Raw genomic sequence first — 25,150 nt, 5'->3', positions numbered from 1 at the left:
ACACACACACACTCCCACAGTTTTGGTGCCATCTGCTCCAAGCCCTTACCAGAGGCTTAATCAATGGGGCTATATGATATTGAACTGAGCCCCCAAAATTGAGCTGAATAAACCCCTTTTCTTTACAAATTATCTAGCCTTGGGTATTTTGTTATAGCAATAAAAAAAGACTAATATATAACTTAGACTATTTTCCATGGAAGCAGAGCATGAGACTGATTCTTGTGCAGGGAACAAGTCTAGATTTAGCCTGATCCCACAGGGCTCTCTGGGATGTATATCACATCACTAGAAGCTGCCCTCTTCAGAGGCAAGGGCGTGGGCACTGAGCCCTGCCCTCATTGGCCAGGCAAGGAGGCAGTTTGAGTCAGCCAGGGAAGGACAGGCATGAGCCTTTAGCAGCCAGCACCTCTGTAATCAACAGGCAGCTGCACCAATACTGCAGAGGATCTGGGTGGCTCCAGCAGCACCTGCTGTGGGGCTTCAACCCCAGAAGCATCCTCTGTCTGGATGCTGTCTCCAGGTACCCTCAGGGACAACTCCCACCTCCTTCAGACCCGAGCCCAAATCTCACTCCTCAGGATACACTGTTGACAGCATATGGCACCCCCACCTATCCACAGGTGCTGCTCCATGTTTTCCATAGCATTTGCTATATATATATATATTTTTTTTTTTTTTTCTGTACTGGAGATGGAACCCAGGGCCATTCTACCCCAGCCCAATTTTTTATTTTTTATTTTGAAACAGGGTCTCACTGAGTTGCAAAGGGCCTCACTAAGTAGCTGAGGCTGTCCGCAAACCGCAGTCTTCCTGTCTCAGCCTCCCAAATACTGGGATTACAAGCATCTTTTAATTTTTTTTTAACTTTTTTTATTGGTGCACTGTATTCATACATCATAATGGGATAAAAAAAAAAAACTTTTGTAGATATACATGCACACATCACCCAATTAGCCCCTACCCGATCCCCATCCAGTTCCCTCCCCATCCCTCCTTCCCATGCTTGGCTTAGTGGTTCACATCTAGTATTATAGCAATTTATCCAAAATTAACAATGATAATCTCACAGAACAGTTTCATTTGTCTGATACCAAGCTTTTGATGACTTAAAGATAACATTTCAATATTTCTTTTTGGTTTCTTTCTTACCAGAGAATCTTTTTTTCTTTTTTTTTTTGAGGTGGGGGGTGAAACTATCATACATTTATCTATTTATTTTTCAGAAAAAAAATCGATCCTAATATGGAATATGGACTCTAGATACCCAAATCGATCTCGAAAAAGAACAAAGCTAGAAGATGTATATTTTCTGATTTCAAACCATATAAAGCTACAATAATTGAAACAGTGTAGTACTGTTCGAAAGGCAGATATATAAACCATTGGAATTAAATAAAAGCCTAGAGATAAATTCTTCCCTATATTGTCAAGTTGTTTTTGACAAGGTTTCCACGAACATTTGGTGGAGGAAATAATAATCTTTTAACTAACTATTGTTGAAAATAATTACATGAAAAAGAATAAACTTGGACCCTTACCTAACACCATATACAAACATTAACTCAAAATAGATAAAAGACCTAAATATAAATCTTAAGACTATAAACTTTTAGAAGAAAATCTAGGTCATTAAACCTCACAACATTGAAATTGGCAGTGATTTCAGTGAGTTAAAAGTTACTGATAGAATGGGATAAAATATTTCCAAATGCTATAGCTGAAGGTATATTAATATTCCAACTAGAAATCCTAAAAATTAGCAACAATAAAAGCAAACAATACAATTTAGAGATAGATAAAAGACTAACATAAATAATGAATCTCCACAGATAACCAATCTTATTTGTCTGTTGGATGGAAAACTTGTTTCTCTGGTTCTGGTGTGTGTTACCTATTTCTTCTTTGTAGTTAATCTCTTTGAGTATTTTCTCTAGTGCTGGGTTTTAAGACATAAATTCCTTCAGTTTCTGTTTGTCATGGAAGCTTCTTATTTCTCCATCTAATTTGATAGAAAGTTTTGCTGGGTAGGAATTTTTTGGCTGGAAGTTGTTTTCTTTCAGAGTTTGGAATATGTTACTCCAAGCCCTTCTGGCTCTCATGACTTGGTTTGGGAAGTCTGGAGTGATTCTAATTGGCTTGCCTCTGAATGTCACTTGGCCCTTTGTTTTTGTTGCCTTTAAGATTCTCTGCTTGGCTTCCACATTGGTCATTTTGACAATTATGTGGCGTGGGGATCCTCTTCTCTGATCCCGTCTAAAGGGAGTTCTATAAGTTTCCTGGACCTGTGTATCGACCTCTTGCTCTACGTTTGGAAAATTTTCTGCTATTACTTCCTTGAAGAGATTGTTGATCCCTTTGGTTTCACCTTCTTTTCCCTCCTCTATTCCAATTATTCTTAGGTTAGCTCTCTTAAAATGGGCCCATATTTCTTCAATGTCAGATTCCTGCTGCAGGATTTTTTTTTTCCTAAATTAGAAACTATGCGTTCATTTTTGGAGTGATCATCTTCTAAGAGCGAGATTCTATTCTCCATGTGGTCTAATCGGTTGTTTGTACTTTGAATTGAGGACTTCATTAATTGCATCCTTTATCTCTTTTTGGCTCTCTCTGAATTCTTTTCGAAACAGCTCTATTATTTCTACAGTTATTTTCCTGATTTGATCTTCTAGAAATCTCTGAATTTCTGTTTTATCAGGTTCTGATGTTGTGGGGTTGTGGGCATTCATTGCTCCATTGTTATTCCTCTTTCCCATGGTTTCAGAAGTTTGTGCCTTCTCTGGGTTCTTCCCTTGGGTCACTACAACTTCACTTAAGGTGCTCTGGATCTCGAGTCTGTGGTATCTCAGCCGCCACTACTCCTTTACTGGGTAGTATCGCAAAGTCTCAGACCCAGGGAGTCAATAGAGGCTGCTTTAGACTATGGGGGGTGCCAGGTTAGGCGTTCTCCTATGGTGTGATATCTCTGACACCGCCACTCCCCCACTGGGTCAAGTCCCTGGGATTGCAGTACTGGGATTTCTTCTCTAGGGGGCCACAATTTGACTCACTGTTGTTGAGTGCGCCCATGGAGCTGTAGTGGACTTTGCTGCTGTTGCCACCGGTGGCAATATGGCGCCGCTGTCACGCCCTGGTCGTGAGGCTGGTGTATTTCTTCTCTGTTTTTGAGCTCTGCTCTGAGTCTCTGCAGGGTGTGCTGAGCCCAGTCCCTGGGAGCTTTAGATACTCCCTGCACCGAAAAATCTGCCGAATCCTGCCCGGCTGTTCCACAGCGGCTCACCTCGGCTCACTGTCCGCCGCTCCTCTCTGGAGCCTGGTGGGCTGTTGAGTGTGTTGGTTTGTAGCCATCCGGTGAACTTGCCACTGCCGCCGGCAGTAAGGCGCTGCTGCTGTGTCCTCGGCCGTCATGCCGGCATATCTCCTCTGTGGCTCTGAGCTCCGTTCTGAGTCCCCCTCCTCTCTGGGGCCTGGTGCTGCAAGGAAAGATGGTGCCCGCCGCTCTGTGCCGCGGCTCCGGCCACAGCACTGCGGTCTGGTTTCTTTCTGGTGTCTCATTTTTCCAGCCCTCTATTTCTCTGTCCCTTGTAATTACATTTTTTGTTTCTCTGCTGATGGTGTTTTCTAACTATGAAAGGCGCTGATTTTGTAGTAATAGAGATTGATTGTTAGCGGGGCTCGTAAGCCCCGCTTTTCTCCGTCACCATCTTCCCGGAAGTCACAAGTATCTTTTTAAAGACCAAATGTCAGCCAGGTGTGGTGGCGCACGCTGGTAATCCCAGCATTTGGGAGGCTGAGACAGGAAGATCGTGGTTTGCAGACAGCCTAAGCTACTACTTAGTGAGGCCCTTTACAACTCAGTGAGACCCTGTTTCAAAATAAAGAATAAAAAATTTGGCTGGGGATGTAGCTCAGAAGTAGAATGCCCCTGGGTTCTATCCCCAGTACCAAAAAAATTAAAGACCAAATGTCCACTGTACATGGTGGCCTACACCTGTAGGCCCAGCACTTGGAAGACTAAGATAAGAGGATTGCAGATTTGAGGCCAGTGCAGGGTAAGTTAGCAGGATGGTGTTTAAAAAAAAAAAAAAAAAAAAACTAAGATGGGCATGATGGTGCATGCCTATAATCCCAGTACTTGGGAGGCTGAGACAGGAGAATCACTGGTTCAAGGTCAGCCTCAGAAACTTAGCTGAAATACTGTTTTAAACTAAAAATAAAAAATCAGGCTGGGGGTGTAGCTCAGGGGCAGAACACACCTAGATTCAATTCCCAGTACCACAAACTAGCTAACTAAATTAAATAACTAACTAATTAAATAATATATAAAAATTTTTAAATGACCTGGCAGTGAAGTTCAGTGGTAGAACACACAAAAAGTTGTTAAAAAATAGTAGCAAATTTTCAACTCAATACATAAGCAAAGAAGCATATATCATGACAAAAATATTTAAATATTTGTTTATTAGCTGGATGTGGTGGTACACATCTGTAATCTCAGTACTTAGGAGGCCGAGACAGGAGGATCACAGGTTCAAGGACAGCCTCAGCAAGTAATGAGACTCATCAGCCTAGCAAGGCCCTATTTCAAAATAAAAATAAAACAGGGCTGAGGGTATATCTCAGTGTTAGAATGCCTCTGGGTTCAATCCCCAGTACCAAAAGTAAATAAATAAATCAAAATCTGTTCTGATGCTGCACACTTTCTGCTTCTACTGCATGAGAATGCAGTGTCTTAGAGACACTCCACAGAGCTATAAATAGCTCGTGAATCATTTCAACAGTGCTCTTAAAATGGAGTCCCTTCGCTTTCTGCTCAGGGGGGGAGAGAAAATAGTTCCAACATACGGCAACAACAGTATTTCCTAATACTCTAGGTCTATTTTCATATTTCTTTTGTTTATTGACTTTTTAAAATTTTGTTTGGTTTGGTTTGGTACTTGGTATTGAACCCAGGGGCATTCTAACTCTGAGCTACATACCCAGCCCTTTTTAATTTGAAACAAGCTCTCACTAGGTTGCTAAACCATGCCCCGCTCTATTCTCATTTTTTTTTTTTTTTTGGGTGGTACTGGGGGTGGAACCCAGAGGCTTTCTACCTCCGGGCTATACTCCCAGACCCATTTTATATTTTATTTGGAAACAGGATCTCACTTAGTAGCTGAGGTTGGCTTCAAACCTGCGCGATCCTCCTGTCTCAGCCTCCCAAGCGCAGGGATTACAAGCGTGCGCCACCACGCCCGGCTCTATTCTCATATTTCTAATTGTACCGTGTGTGTGTGTGTGTGTGTGTGTGTGTGTGCGCGCGCGCGCGTGCGCACTACTGGGGCTTAAACCTAGAGGCATCCTACCTTAAAGCTACATCCCCAGCCCAATTTTATTTATTTGGAAACAGGGTCTTGCTAGGTTGATGAGAGTCTCACTACTTGCTGAAGCTGACCTTGAACCTGTGATCCTCCTGTCTAAGCCTCTCAAGTACAGAAATTATAGGCATGTGCCACCATGCCTGGCTACAATTCGTTTTTGTTTTTTGTTTTTGTTTTGGTGGTACTGGGGTTCCTGGAAACCCTTCTACCTCCAGGCTACATCCCCAGACCTATTTTTTATACCCTTTTTTTGGAAACAGGGTCTCCTAAGCCAGCGCACACGGCTGGCTTCGAACCTGCGCGATCCTCCTGTCTCTGCCTCCCAAGCGCAGGGATTACAAGCGTGCGCCATCACGCCCGGCTACAATTCGTTTTAAAGTCATAACTTTTCTCATTAATGAACACTACTTAGAACTGAGTGTAATTTACCACAAAGTTCATGAGCTCTCGGATCTAGAAACTTCCCAAGAAGTTTGGACAGGGCTTGCTGGTTCACAGGAAGAGCAGCAGGAGCTGGGCTGCAGGAAGGACCTTCGTAGTTCTCTGGAATTGGGAAAGCCTGGCCTAGTGCCCACCGTGTTGTCTGCCCAGCCCTAGCTTTCCTTGGGCTTGCCTGCTGTATTAGTGTTGGGCAGCAGGTAAAAAGAAAAGTCCAGTGTAAGCCACACGATAAACCAACTTAAGGCCAGGCATGGTGCTGCACGCCCATAATCCCAGCTACTCCTCAGACAGGAGACTACAAACTGGAGGCCAGCCTCGGGAATGTGTAAACTGCTGTCTCAAAATAAACTAAGGGCTGAGGATGTAGCTCAGTGACAGAGCAATTGCCTTTGTAACAGTGTAAAATCTTTGTCAAACAGTGGCCAGACAGTAGCCATTTTAGCTTAAATAAACTGTGGTTAACCAGAGTCTTCCGGAATCTTAAACTTTGTTTCAAAACTCCCATCTGTCCTAGAAAATAGCCATTTGGGCAGAGGTGTGAACCCAAAGCCCCCACCATCAGGGGAAGGGATCAAGGTAGGGATAGAAACTGGGCAGACCGCCTGTCAGCGTGCTTGCCTCCCAGACTTTTTGTCGGTTGCAGACCCTTCTGCAGAAGTACAAAGGCGTGCCTTGTGAAGGGACTCCTGAGCGATCTGCATGTGCCTGTCCAAAGCGAGCTGCGGGCAGTGCGGGGCTCCACCCCCAGTGGAACAAACAGCAGCGTAAATGAAGTGCAGGAAGGTGCCGGCCCTCCCCAGGGCTCGAGGGCCTCCCCTCCGGCTCCTGCAGGACTGCGCCATTTCTTTTTCTGAATGGCCTTTTCATGAGACAGAAGATTCAGCCTTAGCAGATCTGGAAGTATGTCTCAAACTTCACAACCAAGGAGGAAGAAATTTCCTCTCTCTCAGATCAACTTAAAAAAATTCCTGTGAGCTGGGGGTGGTGGCACCTGCCTGTGATCCCAGTACTTGGAAGGCTGAGCCAGGAGGACCACAGGCTCAAGGCCACCTTCAGTAACTTAGTGAGGCCCTGTTTCCAAATATAAAATAAAGTAAGAGGTTGTGCTTTGGAGGCAGAACGCCCCTGGAATCATCCCCAACACGGGCCGCTCTGCTCATTTCTGTGTATGACTTGTTGCATGAATGGACAGGGAAATACAATGGATGTAATCAGGAGGTAGAATCTGCCGGGCAGTACAAACAGATGCATGTTCTTCGTGTGCCTTGGGGGAACCTCCCCTTCCCTCCATGCACGGGAGCGCGACGGCTGGTGGTTAGGCACAGGCGCTGCCCATCAGAGGCCTTTCCTAGGAGTTAAGGTGGGAGCCCAGAGGTGACAGATCCATCCAGCTGCCTGCTTGTACTGAGAAGCTCTTGGAGGAACCATGTCTTCATCATGAGGATGGGAGAATTAGAGAACAAAACAGCTGAGCCGCAAGAGGAAATAAAGAGCCACTTGCAGAGGGAAGCAGACGCCACAGGCTGAGCATTCGGCAGATCCATCCTGGTTGCAGGGATTCCTGGGTCCCGCCACATCCCGCTGCGGGTCTGTGCCACACCCTGAATCCAGACAATGATCCCCTTGTCCCTTCAGACGGCATGTATTGCATCTCTATTGCTTGAAATCAAAATGCAGTCTAACATTTTATTATTTATTTGTTTGTTATTTTTGCAGTACTGGGGATGGAACCCAGGGCCATTTACTTCTGAGCTACACCCCAGTCCTATTTTTTAGTCATTTTATTTTTGAAATAGGGTCTCACTGAGTTGCAAAGGCCTCACTAAGTGGCTGAGGCTGTCCACGAACCGCGATCCTCCAGTATCAGCCTCCAGAATGCTGGGATTACAAGCGTGCGCCACCACGCTCGGCTCATTCTAACATCTTATGCTGGTTCAACCTAAAAAAAACAAATGAAAAACCCCGAGCTGGTGCTCAGTGGGTGCTGTGGTTAAGTGGGTCATTTCCAGCCCGTCTTCCTGCCAGCACCCAGTTCTGCTGCTTACCAGCTCTGTGACACCAGATAAGTCACTTCCTCTGTGCCAGTTTTCTCGTCTGCAAAAAGAAAATATTGATAGTACCTAGATCACAATGTTATGAGAATAAACTAATCCATTAGAGCATGGTGCCTAGCATGTAAAAGTCACACAATAAATGGTAACCACTGTTCACAGAAAGAAGGTGGTGGTACCTACGAGAACTATTATCATCTTCTTGAAACAAGCAAAGGAGACAGCTCCCACACACCAGTGACCACAGTCCTAGCCTTTTAGAAGTGCCCCGTGGAATCGCTTCTCACCCTTTTGCCCAAGATTAGCATGTAAGTACCATGCGGAATCCTCAGGTCCAACGTTCCAGTTACCAAGCTGCTGGAACACAAAGGAGATAACAAGACCTTCTCTCAGAGAGCTACATGCTACTAAAATGCTTATATTTGAGCATTAAGATAATACTAACCCCAAGTCTATTTTTTTTCTTCTTTTTTGGTGGTACTGGGGATGGGACCCTTCTACCTCCGGGCTACACTCCCAGAAAAATTTTATATTTTATTTGGAAACAGGGTCTTTTTTTTTTTTTTTGTGGTACTGGGGGTGGAACCCTGAGGCTTTCTACCTCCAGGCTATACTCCCAGACCTATTTTATATTTTATTTGGAAACAGGGTCTCACTAGGTTGCTGAGAGCCTCACTAAGTAGCTGAGGCTGGCTTTGAACCTGGGCAATCCTCCTGTCTCTGCCTCCTAAGTGCAGGGATTACAAGCGTGCGCCACCACGCCTGGCACCCCAAGTCATTTTTAAAACAGGAAATCTAGAACCAGGCATGGTAGTGCACACTTGTAATCTCAGTACTCGGGAGGCTGAGATAGGACTGCAGGTTCACTGCCAGCCTCAGCAACTTACTGAGGACCTCAGCACCTGAGTGAGACCCTGTTTTAAAATAAAAAATAAAATAGGTCTGGGGATGTAGCTGAGGTAGAATGCCCCCTGAGGTTCGATCCCCAGTAACACACACACACCACACACACACACACACACACACACACACACACACACACACACAATCTGGGTTATCAATATGGATGTATCTAGAGAACAGATAATATGATCTACATAGACATTCTTCCTCCCCCCAACCCATGCTGGGGATCAAACCAAGGGCCTCATGCATGCTAGGTAAGCACTCCACTCAAGCTACTACCCTAGACCAGCATAGAGATTCTTTATAATCAAAGTTTCCTATAGCATGTATACATATAAAAAAAGCAGTAAACATAAAAAAAGGACAAAGAAAGATGAAGGGGTAAAAAAGCCAAGTGATCATTACTGCCATACAAAAATGCCATGTTGCCAGGCGTGGTGGCACATGCTTGTCATTTCAGTGCTTGGGAGGCTGAGACAGGAGGATCGCGCAGGTTTGAAGCCACGTCTCAGCTACTTAGTGAGGCCCTGTTTCCAAATAAAATGGAAAATTGGCCTGGGAGTGTAGCCTGGGGGTAGAAACCCTCTGGGTTCCATCCCCAACACACACACACACACACACACACACACACACACACACACAATGCCATGTTTAGACTGGCATGATGGCACATGCCTATAATCCCCATACTTGGGAAATTGAGACGGAAGGATCACAGGTTCAAACCCAGCCCCAGCAATTTAGCAAATTCTCAGCCACCGAGAAAGACACTGTTTCAAAATAAAAAGAGCTGGAGGTATAGCTTGGAGGTAGAATGTCTCTGAATTTATATACACACAGTAACACACACACACACACACACACACACACACACACACACAAAACAATAAAAGTGCCATTTTGGAGGGACGGTCCACATGTCTAAAAACCTGCACAGGTTGGTTTCTTGACTGTTGGTCCATTCTAGCAGCTACTATGTTTTACGGTAGACAGTTCACACAGTAACAGGTTAACTTCATTTACTTTAATTTTAGTGATATGATTTGGTGACAGGATTGAAAGGGAGGGGTAATAAAGATTAAGAAAAAAATTTTTAAATAGGAAATAATTTTCTAAAGTTTTAAAAATATGGAACACTTCACAAATTTGTGTCATCCTTGCTTTGGGGGCCATGCTAATCTTCTCTGAATCCTTCCAATTTTAGTAAATGTGCTGCTGAAGTGAGCACAGGAAATGATATTTCTAAGAGTAAGAGCACTCTCGCTGCTTCCCAGCTGCCATGAACTGAACAGCTTCCTACACTATGCCCTGCAATCGTGGTGTTTCTGCCTGGGAGCCAGCAGACCATGGACTAAACCTCTTAAGTCATGAGCCAAAATGAACCTTTCCTCCTCTTAAAAAAGGGGGGGGGGCGGGGAGAAGAAAGGAAAGAACCAAGGAATTGAAACCTTTGGTACTTTTTGCCTGGCCCTTTGAGCTTTATATTCCTTACCTCCATAGATATCTCCATCTCCTTCCTGGAGAGTGAGCTCCCTGAGGCCAGGATTTGAAGCTGGGATGTCTTCACCTCCCTCAAGATGCTCACCTTTATGCCTGACCCATACTAGACTGCGCTATCTTCACTTGCTGGTTGAAAGATAAAAGAAGTCAGGAAGACCAAGGGGCAAGGAAAGAGTACACAGGACAATCACTTGAAGCCTGGCCTGGAACTCCTCCAAATGGAAGCACAGCTCAGGATCTCACAGATGAGACGTGAGGCATTGATGCTTAAGGTGAGAATCTCCTGGAAGCTCTCAGTAGTGGAAATGCTGCCATGGAGATGCTTTTATGCTAAATTGGGTGGCGCTTTGTTTCAGTGAATCAAGGCCTTCTGCAGAGAAAGTTCTTTGATAAGTGATGCCTCTTCCACTCTTCCTGTGAACAAACTTGTGCCGATTAACATATTGCTCCAAGAATCTTGGGATGCTTCACATTTCTCTTACATCCATTACAGGCAGTCAGAAGCCATTCCACAGATGCTGCTTCCAGCGCGGCATGCCGAATCCAGTAGACACGCTTCATTACCAGAGCACAGAGCCGCTCTTCAGATCCACTACCTGCCACCAGAGTGTGCAGACGACCTTATTTCCTCTCCTTATTACTCACCCACAGTAGACATTGCTCTCAGGGCCCATGAGCACCCCAGAGGCCTCTCATCGCCGCCGCGTCTGTGTCACCATGATGCCCCGTCCCATTGGCTCACTAGGGATTACACATGCACCATTTAAAATTGTTGTGATTGGGGGGTGGGTGTCTCTCAGTGGTGGAACACTTAATTAGCATGCGTGAGGTCCTGGTTTCCATCCTGAGCATCACGCACATCCACTATGAACTCTAGTTGAGCCAAACCACAAAGCCAAATGGCACAGAGACCAGTTAAGGACACGGATGCTAGCATCAAACTGCCTCTGATCAAAGCCAGGTCTTGCCCTGTACTAACCAGGAATCCTTGGGCAATTTACGCTGCCTCTCTGTGCCTCAGGTTCTTTGTCTGTGATGAGGATGAAGACGCTAACAGTAGCTAACAATAACCCTGCTGCATAGGGTTGTTGTGAGGAGGAAATGAGTTATAAAATGGAAAATAGCCAGAGGAATGCATGGTTATAGCACTGCATACGTGTTCCTGCTTATTAGTTATCTCCCACAGAGCCTAGCATCCTGCCAAATACATGTATTTATCAATAAATACATATTCATTTCTAGAACTTTTTCTTGCATACATAAGGCATGCATAACATCTATTAATTAGAAAATGTATATGTGATATACAAAAACACCAGCGATGCACTGCTCAGAGATACTATTTTTTGCATACTCCACTCACTAATTAAACAATACTTTCTGAGCATCTAATATTTAAAGCCTTGTGTCCTTGCTGGGAAAACAAAGATGAACAAAAATAGAAATAGCTCTGTCTCATAGAGTTTATAGTCTAGTGGGAGAAGACAGACATTAAGTAATAATACAGATACACATGAAACTGTGAGTGAAATGACCACTAGAAAGGATAGGCACGCAGCCAGGTGTGGCGGTGCATGCCTGTGATGCCAGCTTCTCGAAAGGCTGAGCAAGGGGACGCCAAGTCTGAGGCCAGCCCCGGCAACTTAGCAAGATCCTGGCTCAAAATAAAATAAAAAGGGCTGCCCAGGGGCATGTGGCTAAGTGGTGCAGTGCTTGCTTAGCCTGTGCAAAGCCCTGGGTTTGATGGAGGAGGAGGAAGGGGAGGACAGGAGGGGAAGAGAGGGAAGACCAGGGAGGATCTAACCTGATTATGAAGGCCTGTTAGATGCAGGTTGTGAGAAAGTAACTACTAAGCTGAGAATTTACTCACAGGAGTTAAGTTAGAGAAGTCAGAAGGGAAGAGTGTGTCTAACACACAGTAAATCCAAGGGCTTTGCAGAGGTGGACGCACAGAAGAGGGATGGTTTCATGTGGTTTCAGATATGCGCTAGAGAGAGTGAATTCGCAAGAGTGCAGATCTAGCAGAGCTTGGAAAATTATTATCCTTAGTTTAGAAAATTATGCATCCAATCAACAAATATTGTTTATGAGGTGCTTTGAAAACCTGTTTTGCATAAACTGAAATTATATCATATGCTGCTTTTATTATGAACAATTTCAACAATTAAATACACAGTAATTTAACTAATCTCTTATAATTGGAAATAGAGTTTTCAACTTCCTCCTATTAGTAAGCATGCTATGACAAACATTTTTATATATGGGCACGTGTTCAATTATTTCTTGGCATAGCTTCCTGTAAGTGGAACTGTTAGTTGGGCAAATCTGTAAACATATTTTAATCATAACTGCATCAGGAAAATTAGCCTGCTCAGCTGTCAAAATCTGATGCTATGTCATACGATGCTTTTTTGAGGTTCCTGAGGTGCCACTGTCACATTTGGAAGCACTTTTTGTGCCATTATGTTATTCGGAAGGATTATTGGTGACTTTCAGAACTTCTTTTTTTCATTTTCTGCAGTGTGTGAAAAACTAAATTCTTTTCCTGGTTTTCATGGGCTCTTTGTGTGACGCGGGGGTCATTCTAGAGTGACTACCAACAAAGCGTCTTCAATTACAGCTCTAGAAACCTGGCTGTCTTCCTTCTCTGCTCCCGGGTGGAGGACAGGTTTTCCTATCTGTGTGTGAAGGATCTTCCTCTGGACTTGAGCCACACCGGACCATAGTTTCTGACACTCCTTTTCTCTCCTCTGCTCTCCTACTTTGTCCAGTTTGTTTCATGCATTAACCTGTTAAAGGCAGGTGGGAGTTCAGACAATCACTTTCCACACTCAGATTTTCCATTCTGGCTGTTGACAGAAGCCATCGTCTCAATGGCCTGTGCACCTTCCATCTCCCCCTTGCAGCATCTTCTGGCATCTTAGATGAGCTAAGGACCCCTTGACTGTTAGGTCCACATGTCTATGATTCTAATGCTGGACACAAACCGCTACACTGTTCACATCCTTCATGGGTGCTTGTTTGCATCACACTGTCCACTGCAAGAAACGTGTTTTGAAGGTCGGTAGCATGCCCCTACTAAAGGGTAGGCACTTGGTAACGTGTAAAGCTAGGCTGGCCATGCCAAGCACAGTACTAACTGCATGATGACATAGAAATATTTTTCCTTTTTTTTTTTTTTTTCTTTTGGGTGCTGGGGATGGAACCCAGAGGCATTCTGCCTGTGAGCCACATCCCCAGCCCTATTTTTTTTTTTGGGGGGGGGACGTATTGGGATGGAACCCAGGGGCATTCTACCTCTGAGCAACACCCCCAGCGCTAGTTTTCATTCTTTATTTTGAAACAGGGTCTGCATTGCAGAGGGCCTCACAACAGCTGTAGCTGGCTGCGAACCAGGATCTTCCTGTCTCAGCTTCCCAAATGCTGGGATTACGAGCATGCGTCACCATACCCACTCCTATTCTTTTTTGTTTGTTTGTTTGTTTGTTTGTTTGAAACAGGTCCCTGCTAAATTGTTGAGGGCCTCCTTAAATTACTGAGGCTGAGCCAGGAGTGGTGGTACATGCTTGTCATCCTAGTATTTGGGAGGCTGAGACAGGAAGATCACACAGGTTCGAAGCCAGCCTCAGCTACTTAGTGAGGCTTTCAGCAACTTAGTGAGACCCTGTTTCCAAATAAAAATAGGTCTGGGAGGATAGCCCGGAGGTAGAAATGCCCCTGGGTTCCACCCCCAGTACCACCAAAAAAAAAAAAAAAAAAAAAAAAAAAAAAAGGGCAGAGGTCGAATGCCCCTGGGTTCCATTCCCAGACCCGCAAAAAGCAAAACAAAGAATAAAAAATAGGGCTGGGGGTGTAGCTCGGAGGTAGTATGCCTCTGGGTTCAATCCAAAGTACCGCAAGAAATTAAAAATTACCCAGCTGTCCTTAAATCTTAGATCCTCCTGTCTCAGCCTCCCAAGCACTGGGATTACAAGGGTGTGCTACCTCGCCTGGCTACATTTTTTTAGGTACTTGGGATTGAACCCAGAGCGACCTGCAGGCTAGGCAAGCGCTTTACCACTAGACTACATCCTTAGCCCGGATTTCCCTTCTAATCTACACCTCCATGGCATAGATAGCATTACAGTCCCCATTTTACAGGCCAGAAAATTGAGGTTTAAGAAGGTGGTCACTTGTCCACAACTAAAGTACTTTGGGGGGGGTCACCCCTACTTCTGCTTATAAGCTGAAAAAATAAAGAAAAAAAGGAGCTCACCAAGAAGGAAAATACGAAGAATAAAAATGCCCCGAAAGAAACAGAACAGCGGGCGGAGGCGTCCGCCTACCCGGCTCCAGCCCGCCAGGGCCGGGCCTCCCGCGAGATCGGAGCGCCTCCCAGCGACCGTCTCCTCGCCCCGGCCCTTCCGGCTTCAGGATGACGTCACTAGCGAGCGCCTTCCGACGCGCCGGCCGCGTGCTACGGCGCGTGACGTACTCGGAGGCGGGACTTCCGGCCTCGCCTAAACTACTTCCGGAGGGAGCCGGAAGACTGTCCCAGATGGCCTCGGGGGCGACCCGCGCGCCGAGGTGAGGTCTGGGATTGCCCGCCTTCCCGCGCCCGCCGCTCGCCACATGCTGCGGGGTACTGCCGCCCGTCTCCGCTCGGATCGGCGGCGCTGAGGCGCCCGGGCCGCGTGCGACATGTCGTCGGGCCTGCGCGCCGCCGACTTCCCCCGCTGGAAGCGCCACATCGCGGAGGAGCTGAGGCGCCGGGACCGGCTGCAGAGGCAGTCGTTCGAGGAGATCATCCTGCATTGTGAGCGGGGCGGGCGGCGGGGCGGCGGGGGTCCCGCGGGGAGCGGAGGCCGAGGCCTGGCGGCCGCCCGGAACTCGCCTGGGCCCGAGCCTTTGAGGTCTTTTTCTTCTGTTTTTCCTAGGGGCGTATCGTGGACGGTTCTCCTCCCAAATTGTGTGTTCCTTGTGGGCCGGCGGCGGCGTGTCCGCAGATCCACAGCTCGCCCAGGGCTGCACGAGGCGGGCTCCAGAAACACTTGGAGGGATCGGGTTAATGAGACAGCATTAACTGGAGGGATTGTCGCTGTCTTTTGAGCGTCTTAGAACGCGTGGTGTTTGATTTCTTCGACTTTTTGGCCTTGTTTCACAACTGTTCTTTGTCTCCCATTCTTTTAAGTTTTTTGCTTTTTTTTTTTAGTTAGGATGCACCATTTATTTATTTATTTAGTGGTACTAGGGGTAGAACCCAGAGGCTTTCTACCTCCGGGCTATACTCCCAGACCTATTTTATATTTTATTTGGAAACAGGGTCCCACTAAGTAGCCGAGGCTGGTTTCGAATCTGTGCGATCCCCTGTCTCAGCCTCCCAAGCGCAGGGATTACAAGTGTGCGCCACCACGCCGGGCTGTTAGGTCCTACCCTTTATTAATTGAAAACCTTCCGTGTGAAAGAAGTGGACTTCTTCACCACCCCCTTGCAATTTAAGAGTACAAAACTGGTCTTGTACCTTACATACATCCTAAATGGACATTTCCTTGCCCCGCTCCCGTATTTCACCACAACTTACCTGACAGTTTTGAGGAAATAGCCACTCCTCGGTCCTAAGGTACCTAATGACTCCCAAGGGTAAAATAATCCCAAAGTTATGTTGGTGATAGCATTCAAAATAATAGTTCCTGCTTATTGAGTTCTGATTATGCTAAATTAGTGGTTCCTAAATGTATCACACATTAGACTCACCTAGGGACCTTGACACACACACACACACTCTCTGGGGAATCAAACCAGGGCTTCATGCAAGCATTCTACACTTAGCTACATCCCCAAATCAACTAAACCAGAATAGCTCGGGCACGCGTGTGTGGGCCTCTGCATGTGTGTGTTGCTGTACTGGAAATGGAAGCCAGGGCTTCACACATGCCAGACAAGCACTCTACTAATGTGGAGAGCCTTTTGTTTTCTTTTGAGACGTTGTCTCTTGCAACTTGAGTTGTTAAGGCTGGCCTGGGACTTTTGTTTCTCCTGCCTTATCCTCCCAAGCAGCTTGGAAGTAGCTGGAATCACACACATGTGTCACTGCACCTAGCTGGTATCAAGTGTTTTTTTAGATGTTTCCCTGGTCATTCTGTTGTGCAGACAAGTTAAAGCACTGCTAGATATTTGACATGTGTTATTTTAGTCTTCAAGACTCTTTGAAGCAGGCCCTGTTTTTTTTTATCACATTGGGATTCAGCTTTAGACTCATGGCATTTGACTTTTGCGTTTGTATTTCTTGCTGAATCTCCTGAGAAGTGGCCCTTCATTGTTTTCATTGCACCTTTCGTTAAAAAGGAGCAATGCTTCATGCCTGTAATCCTTGGGCATCTGAAATGAGTGCAGGTTCAAGACCAGCCTCAGCAACTTAGTGTGATCCTGTTTCAAAATAGATTTAAAAACAGCTGGGGTATAGTTCAGAGGCAGAATGCTCCTGGGTTCAACCTTTGGTACCAAAGTGTGTGGAGGGGTGCTTTGGAAAAGTGAAATACCATCGTTACTCTGAGGGGCTGTAGGGCCCCGGTGCTGGCAGAAGCCGCTTGCTGCAAACATGATCAAACTTCAGTTCTCAGGTGTTTGTTGGGTTCGTTTATTCTTAGACTTATTCGTACACTTTGAAAGTCAGATTGGGTCTGAGGCTCCACTTGCCCCCTAGTAACCTTTTTACTTGACCTTTTGAGTCTGATTTGCTGCATCTATAAAATGTGGGTGAAGCTGCCCTACCTGCTTCATAAAAACAGTCCTGTGTATGTAAGTACTTTGAAAGTCATCTGTATAATAATTTATACATATAAGGTGCTTATCATCTCATATACACACTGAATATTTTTTGTACTTCTTGATGGGGCAAGAGGCTGTAGAGCAGGCAGAACAGTAGGTCAGAGATGAAAGGACACATCTTCAAGCAGCACTAGGCTAGTGAGTAAAGCCTCTCCAGGGGCCAGGAGAATGAGACAGCCTTGGCCTATTCAGATCTTCTGTTTGGGCCAAGGGGTTGACATTTAGGGAGATGATTTCCAAATTGTGCAGTGTCAGCATTCCTCTCATTCCAGTTTCCCAAGATAGTCAGGTCTGACCCTCCATCAGTCCAAAGTTCCTGTTCAGTGTCTGAGCCTGAAGAGAAAGATGAAAGAAACTTTGGGGAAGGACCCTCTCGACTGCCTCGAGGCCTTTAAAAGACCTAAAATGATCACAGGATACCTCATTTTGGTGGATCATTCCAAAGACCTTATTAGAGCCCTGAAGTACTTAGTTTTAACCCTTTCTCTTGGTCACTGGGTCCTAGGGTAGAGCCACTTTCCTGTTTTCTGAGCTGACACAGCCAATATAGAAGAAAGTGCCTCTGGTTTCTGCCTGGAAGTTCTACTTTTCAGATATCAACAAGAAGCTAGATTCAAGATTCTTTATTTTATTTTTTTGGTGGTACGGCAACTTTTTTTTTTTTTTTTTTTTGTGGTGGTGGTACTGGGGTTTCTGGAAATCCTTCTACCTCCGGGCTACACTCCCAGACCTATTTATTTTTTATTTATTTATTTTTATTTGGAAACAGGGTCTCTTAAGCCAGTGCAGCTGACTTTGAACCTGTACCATCCTCCTGACTCCGCCTCCCAAGTGCAGGGATTACAAGCCTGGGCCACCACGCCCGGCATTAGATTCAAGATTCTTTAGAGGAGAGATATCCTTTAGTAGAAAGAGTAACAGTATAAACCCTGTCAAGATTTTGCTCTATTGCTATTCTAATCTCAAGACTTAGTACTTGTGATGTAGATTCTCCTGATCTATTTCTTGTTTAGCTTAAAGGGTGGAACTTTGGCAAGCTGAGCTAAAGAAAGCCTCAGAATTGGCCGGGCGTGGTGGCGCAAGCTTGTAATCCCCGCGCTTGGGAGGCAGAGACAGGAGGATCGTGCAGGTTCGAAGCCAGCCGCACTGGCTTAGGAGACCCTGTTTCCAAAAATAAAATAGGTCTGGGAGTGTAGCCCGGAGATAGACGGGCTTCCAGGAACCCCAGTACCACCAAAAAAAAAAAAAAAAAAAGAAGAAGAAGAAGAAAGCCTCAGAATTCAGGTCTCCCTAATCTTCTCTTTCCCAAGCCTAGGGAGTGGCTCTTTCCTGAGAAAACTTCCAGAAGACATGTCAGTTAAGCTCCCTCCTAGGAACCTTATCCTATAACTAGAAAAGATAAGCCATACCCGCACAGGTGTGTGTGTGTGTGTGTGTGTGTGTGTGTGTGTGTGTGTGTGTGTGGTTCGGTTCTGGCGATTGAACCCAGGGGCATTCTACCTCCGAGCTAAACCCCTAACCCTATTTTTTATTCTTTATTTTGAAATAGGGCTTGCTAAATTGCAGAGAGCCTCACTAAGTAGCTGAGGCTATGTGCAGACCTGAGATCCTCCGGGCTTTTATCTGTATTCTAAGGGAACCTCCTAAAGATTACCAGAAACATCTGCATAACATTCTTCCCTTTTACCTTCTCCATTCCTTCTCTCCTATGAAGGGAGGCCCTAAAGTTTCAGCCATCTGGCAGCTTCTCTCAATTACATATTTGTGTGACTCCACATACTTACTAATGTGTTTTGTTGTAGGGTTGTATGCCATGACCTTCACAAGAAAGGAATGACCCCTTTATACTTCTGTGATACCCCTGTACCTCGTTTTATTCACTAGCCACCTGCTTTTACAATCTCTTATTTCATAATTGCAAACAAGATAAAGTCTAAGTTTCTCATCTTGCTTTTCCATGTGTTGCCTCCAGCCTTTATTTCCAACTCCTTACTAGACAACTTTGCTCTTCCTTCTGCCTTTAAGATGTAACTCAAATGTCACTACCTATGAAACTGCCTATGAAAAGAGTCATTTTTTTTCTCCTACCTTTTATAAACGGCCACATTATATCTGAACTTCATGTTGGGGGATCTTGTTTGTATTCCTAGTACTGTGATCTAACAAATAGTTACTTAAAGGTGCATAGCATTTGCCATGGTGTGTGTGTTCACTCCGAGGGAGAAGCAACTTCAGCTTCCTTTATAGGGGAGATGGTCTTGCAGGTGTCTGTCCACAGATCACTGTGGCTGAGCGGCCAATGTTGAGCTTAGGAACCTGTAGGAATGCGTTTCTAGGTTTCATACAGTTGCTACAACAGGTGACAGAGAGGATTGTGTACTTTGATACCTAGTAAAGGTGAAACCTACCCAGGTCATCTTGTAATTTTTTGACTCCCAAGCTTTATGAGGTATAAAGTATGAATATAGTCTGACAAATAATATGATTTCTGGCATTTCTCTTTCTATATACAGATAACAAGTTGCTGGAAAAGTCAGATCTTCATTCAGTGTTGGCTCAGAAGCTCCAGGCTGAAAAGCATGACACACCGAACAGGCATGAGATCAGGTATTCTGAGCCTAACCTTTAATATTTGTGACTCCTCCTCACTTCAAGTTTGTCTCAGCTCATCTGTCATGGCTCTGAAAGCAAACCAACAACTATCTTCTTTGCTCCTGTTTTTGTCAGCTCCTTTCAAACAAGAACTGCTAAAACTAAGAAATGTACAGGGCCGGGTGTGCTGGCGTGCTCCTGTGGCCCCAGTATTAGGGACGCAGAGACAGGAGAATCAGGTTTAAGGAAAGCCTCAGCAAGTTGTGAGATTTTATCAACCTTGTAAGACCCTGTTTCAAAACAAAGATAAAAAGCCAGGCGTGGTGGCACGCTTGTAATCCCCCTAATCCCCGAGTTTGGGGAGGCTGAGACAGGAGGACTGCACAGGTTTGAAGCCAGCCTCAGCTACTTAGGCTCTCGGCAACTTAGACCCTGTTTCCAAATAAAATATAAAATAGGTCTGGGAGTATAGCCTGGAGCTAGAAAGCCTCTGGGTTCCACCTCCAGTACCACAAAAAAACAAAAAAGATAAAAATAGGGCAGAGGTATAGCTCAGAGGTAGAATGCCCCTGGGTTCAATCCCCAATACACACCACACACACACACACACACACGTATGTAACTATGTAACTTGTCAGGTATGGTGGTACTGTGTAATCCTGGTACTTGGGAGGCTGAGACAGGAGGATGTAGGTTACAGGCCAGTGAACAGAAATTTAGAGACCCTATTTCAAAATAAAAATGAAAAGGTCTGGGAGTATAGCTGAGGGGTGGAATGCCCAGGATTCAATCCCTTGTACTCCTATCAAACACCCCCCCTCCCGAAAAAAAAACCCCTAGGTTCTCTTTAATCAGCCAGGATTCATTCTTTGAGTAACTAGAGACAAGTATTTCTTGAGTAGATTTACAGAGCTCTTTTTAATACAGGATTGACAGGCAAATAAACATGAGTTGCTTTTTATACAGTACTAATCTGTTTGATCCTTTTTAGCCTGGTGTTCTTCAAAATTAGCTTGTGAAATCAAAATCACAAGTTGCAACAAGCTTTTATGTTTCTTCTAAGATTTAGTTTGGGAAAATGTCAGTGTTTTAGCAGAAGTTTATGCATAGTTGCATCAAATACAAGTGTGTGTTTGTGTAGGGTTTTTGATACGTTTGCTGGGTTCTTTATGTATGTTACCTGTATTTTTCATTGAGGGTCCTGGTGAAAAACTGAAAGCCATAGTTCATCAAAGCAACTTAAATGGGCTTATTCTAGAGCCCATAACATTCATGATGTTTAGTTATCTGGTTGTTTGGGAACCGTGCCCATTATTGCTTTACAGTCTATATATATATATATTTTTTTTTTTTGCACTTTGGATAACATGTAATAATAGTAAAAACAAAAATGGTAACTTAAGTTTTTAAGTTTTTTTTTTTTTTTACGAAAAATAGAAATACTGGGTTTGGCCCCATTGTTTACTCACTGTGAGCTGGGCGTGGCAAGGCATGCCTGTAATCCCAGTGCTTGGGAGGCTGAGACAGGAGGATCAGGTTCTAAAACACCCTCAGAAATTTAGCAAGACTAAATTCTTTTAAATTTTAAAGACTAAGTGAGACCCTGTTTCAAAATAAAAAATAAAAAGGGCTGGGGGACAGGTAGAATGCCCCTGGGTTCAATCCCCAGTACCCACCCCTCCACACACACACAAAAGGTAAGTGCTGTGTAGCTGCCTGCTATCCATGATTTCTTATCTGGCAAGATGGTTTACTGGGGTATGAAGAGTAAGAGCAGCCTGCCGTGGTGGCACAGGCTTGTAAGCCCAGCATTTGGGAGGCTGAGACAGGAAGATCAAAGTTCGAAGCCAGCCTCAGCTGTTACTTAGACTCTGCAACTTGGTGAAACCCTGTTTCAAAAATAAAGAATAAAAAATAGGACTGGGGTGTAGGTCGGAGGTAAAATGCCCCTGGGTTCTGTCCCCAGTGCTGCAGGAAAAAAAAAAAAAAAAAAGAGTGAAAGCCAGAGAACAGATAGCTCAGCCCAACCTTAATTCAATTTTGCTTAATAACAGTGCAGGAGATCCTGCCTGGCTATGGCCCTGGGGGGGGCTGTGTATTTGTGGGGTGGGAGGATACTAGGTGGGGATTGAACCCAGGGGCATTCCACCTCTGAGCTATACTTTTTTTTTTTTTTTTTTGAAACAGAGTTTTGCTGAGTTGCTAAGGCTGACCTCAAGCCTGAGATCCTCCTGTCTCAGCTTCCCAATACATATATAAGATATTGGATGCAGTGTTCTGATTAATTTTCGCTTGCCTGATTCTTTTTTACCTTTCTCGTATAAATTAAATCAATTGAAAGTTGGGGTGGGCTTAGAAGACTTTGTTTCTGTCTGATCACACTCTTGGTGATTGTATTCTAACATCTGTCAGCTAAACTCATTTGCTTAGAAAGATATTATAAATAAATATCTGACTTTTTTAATGTGTGTGTAGTGCTGGGGATTGAACTCAAGGACATTCTACTTTTGATCTACACCCCCAGCCGTATTTTATCTTTTTTATTTTATTTTATTCATTTAATTTAATTTTATCTTTTGTGGTACTGGGGATGGAACCCAAGGGCATTCTACCTTTCGGTTACACCCCCAGCCCTATTTTTTATTCTTTATTTTGAAACAGGGTCTCACTGAGTTGCAAAGAGTCTCACTAGGTATTTGAGCTGTCCTGTCTCAGCCTCCCAAATTACAAGCGTGTGCCACCACGCCCAGCTCTTTTTTATTTTGAAAGAGGGGTTCGTTAGGTTGCTAAGGGTCTACCTTAGTTGCTGAGGCTAGACTCGAGCCTGTGGTCCTCTTATCTCAGCCTCCCGAGTGTGTGTCACCAGCCCAGCTGAACAGTTCTTTTCTGGCTGACTTTCACTGAGTTAGACATTTTATTAAGAACCTTTCCTAGCCGGGCGTGGTGGCTGAGACAGGAGGATCGCACAGATTCGAAGCCAGCCTCAGCTACTTAGTGAGTGAGGCTCTCCGCAACTTAGTGAAACCCTGTTTCCAAATAAAATATAAAATAATTCTGGGAGTATAGCCTGGAGGTAGAAAGCCTCTGGGTTCCAACCCCAGTACCACCAAAAAAAAAAAAAAAAGAATCTTTCCTACCAACATTATCTGCATTGAGCCTGGCCTCCTGACGTGTTTCTATTAATGGTCTCCTCATTTTCCACTAGTCATCTCTGGTTCCTTTTCCTCGGTATCCTGCCCTTCCCATATCTGCATAGTCCCAGGTTCTTCGCCCCTTGATTTACACTCACACTCTGCCCCTTGATTTACACTTGTTTACACCCTGTCCCTTGATTTACACTTACTTTGCCGTTCCCCCTTCCTCTCACTCCCAGACTCACTCACTTGAGGCTTTTGTGACTGTGGGTCAGGTGTTAGATGTGGGGTGAGAAAGAGAATTTGGTAAGATGTTCTTGGAGAACAGGCACCTGGCTGGTTTCCCTCCCCGCCGCCTCCGAGCCTCCTGCCCAGTCCATCCTAATGCGCTTCCCTTCCGTCACTAGACTTGCTCTATGTGCTTTCATCACTTGGCCGGGGGTGAAAGTCAGACTTCAGCCTAGAAGTGGTTTTTCAGTGTGCTCCCTTGGATCCTGTGGGAATTTGTTAGACGTGAAGATTATTGGCTCTGCCCTACACCTACTGTATCAGAAACTTGAGCAGGGGGTTCCTGAATGTATTAAGACACCCCGAGGGCGTCCCCATGACCTCTAGCCTCTGAGCACACTGGTTTCCTGCTACTCAGGCCTGGTGGACCAGCAGGATTCCTGTCACCTGAGAGCTTGTTTTATTGTAAAATAGGAAGTCCTTGGCCAGCAGCTTGGTTTTCTTGCGAGTTTTGTTTTTGTTTTGCAGAACTGAGGATTGATCCTGGGGGCATTCTATCTGCACCCCCAGCCCTGTTTTTTATTTATTGGAAAACCGTCTCACTAAGTTGTGGAAGGCCTCACTAAGTAACTGAGGCTGACTGTGAACCTGCGCTCCTCCTGTCTCAGCCTCCCAAGCATTGGGATTCTAACCAAGCTCCGCCTCCGCACTCAGATTGGTCTCTTGGTTTCTGCTTCACGGGGTAAGAGGTCACCTCAGAGAGTGAGATTGTCCTTCGTGCTTAGATGTGCACAAATACTCAGGTGGACATGGAGGGTAAACCTGAGGGATTGTTACCTTCCCCTTCTCCGTTTTTTACTATGGTGTGGTCATATGGTGTGGGCTGCAGTTCCCCTCCCGCCCTTTAGATGCAGTACCCTAGGATCAAGCCTTCTTCCTTTTCTCCATCCACAAGCTGGGCCTGGCACTCAGTATGGTCTGATAATGCATACCAGTGGCTCCAGCCCAGACCCTCCATAAACCCACAGTTTTAGTTTGTTTTTTTAAATTAAACCAAAACTCTTAAGACCAGTGGTTTCTGAAATAAAAAGATATATTGAGCCGTTACAGCAGATGCTAGCTAGGAAATGAAGGCACCAGATCCCGGGACACATTCGTGCAACTACCAGTAGCTGGGGAGGTGGCAGTTGGCAGGTGTCCCCCAGACCAGAGCTAAGAGCATTTTTGTAAGCCGGGGGTAAGCACGTGGGGGTGTTTGGGGATAGGAGGGTGGCCCATACGGAGAAGTCACTGTTCCTTGGTTGGGATGCACAGTTCAGGAAGTTCACACGTGAGCATGGTGTGGTAGCCTGGAGGGTCAGGGTGTGGAGATCCCTCCCCAGGATCTGGCATTCTAGAGAAAATATTTGTAAAGTGGAAACTCATAAGCAAACCAGGTTCTTGGCCAAGGACTAGGTTCCTACTTTACTCACAGTAAAAGAAGGTTTCTGGCCTTCTTTCTGTAGTTAATTGACTTCTCTTATCTCTTCACCCTCTGGCCTCCATAATTTAGGGCCTACCAGAATTTTTCTCATATCATAGTCTGCAGTGCTTTCTGAGATTTGCAAATTCTTGGCAAGTTCTAAAACTGAATTGGCTGTTGCGGTGGGCTGGACTCACTTCCGGGGCTCGGGTACATCTCTTGGCTGACTTCTATGGGTGAGCCTCAGCTTGAACCCAGCCGTGAGGTTCAGCCTCTGGAGCCCACCGTGCACCTGGTGTGGCGTGAGCACTTGGGGTCCCCAGCCTGCCCTCAGGCCTCCCCAGGCCCGCTCCTCCGAAGTCTTGCTTACCCCAGTGCTGGCTGCTCAGGGGAGAGTCCCCCTTAACTTTGGTCTGTTACCCACACCCAAGGCAAGTCCTGCGGGCACTGGAGCTAGGCGCTGACCGCTCAGAACCTCCCTCGGGCAGAGGCCGCTTGGACCATCCCCCGCTCCTGGCCTCAGCTGCCCTGCCCCTCTGCACCTGGCTGTCGCCTTCCCCCAGACCCTCCAGGCCTGCTGCTTGCTGTCCCGGGGCCCTGCCCCAGTGCTCCTCATTTCTTTCTGGTCTTACCATATGTCACCTTCGTGGAGAAGCCCTTCTAGAT

General features: G+C 45.5%; 1 protein-coding gene across 4 annotated transcripts in view; it reads left to right on the top strand.

Moving 5' to 3' along the window:
• Nucleotides 1-14,941: 14,941 nt before the first annotated feature.
• ATG16L1 (autophagy related 16 like 1) overlaps nt 14,942-25,150 on the top strand; it is a gene marked incomplete at both ends in the record, with an annotated part of 40,776 nt that continues 30,567 nt past the window's right edge. For all 4 annotated transcript variants that reach the window (XM_080690224.1, XM_080690223.1, XM_080690222.1 and 1 more), the window contains 2 exons: nt 14,942-15,056; nt 19,582-19,675. In XM_080690224.1, coding sequence (XP_080546350.1) covers nt 14,942-15,056; nt 19,582-19,675 — 209 coding nt within the window. The remainder of the gene's footprint in view (nt 15,057-19,581; nt 19,676-25,150) is intronic.

The sequence above is a fragment of the Muscardinus avellanarius genome, assembly GCF_963383645.1.
Source record: "Muscardinus avellanarius genome assembly, chromosome: 2".
Taxonomy (NCBI): domain Eukaryota; kingdom Metazoa; phylum Chordata; class Mammalia; order Rodentia; family Gliridae; genus Muscardinus; species Muscardinus avellanarius.
Note: the sequence above shows the minus strand (reverse complement) of the source record. Positions and strands in the feature narration are given on the sequence as shown.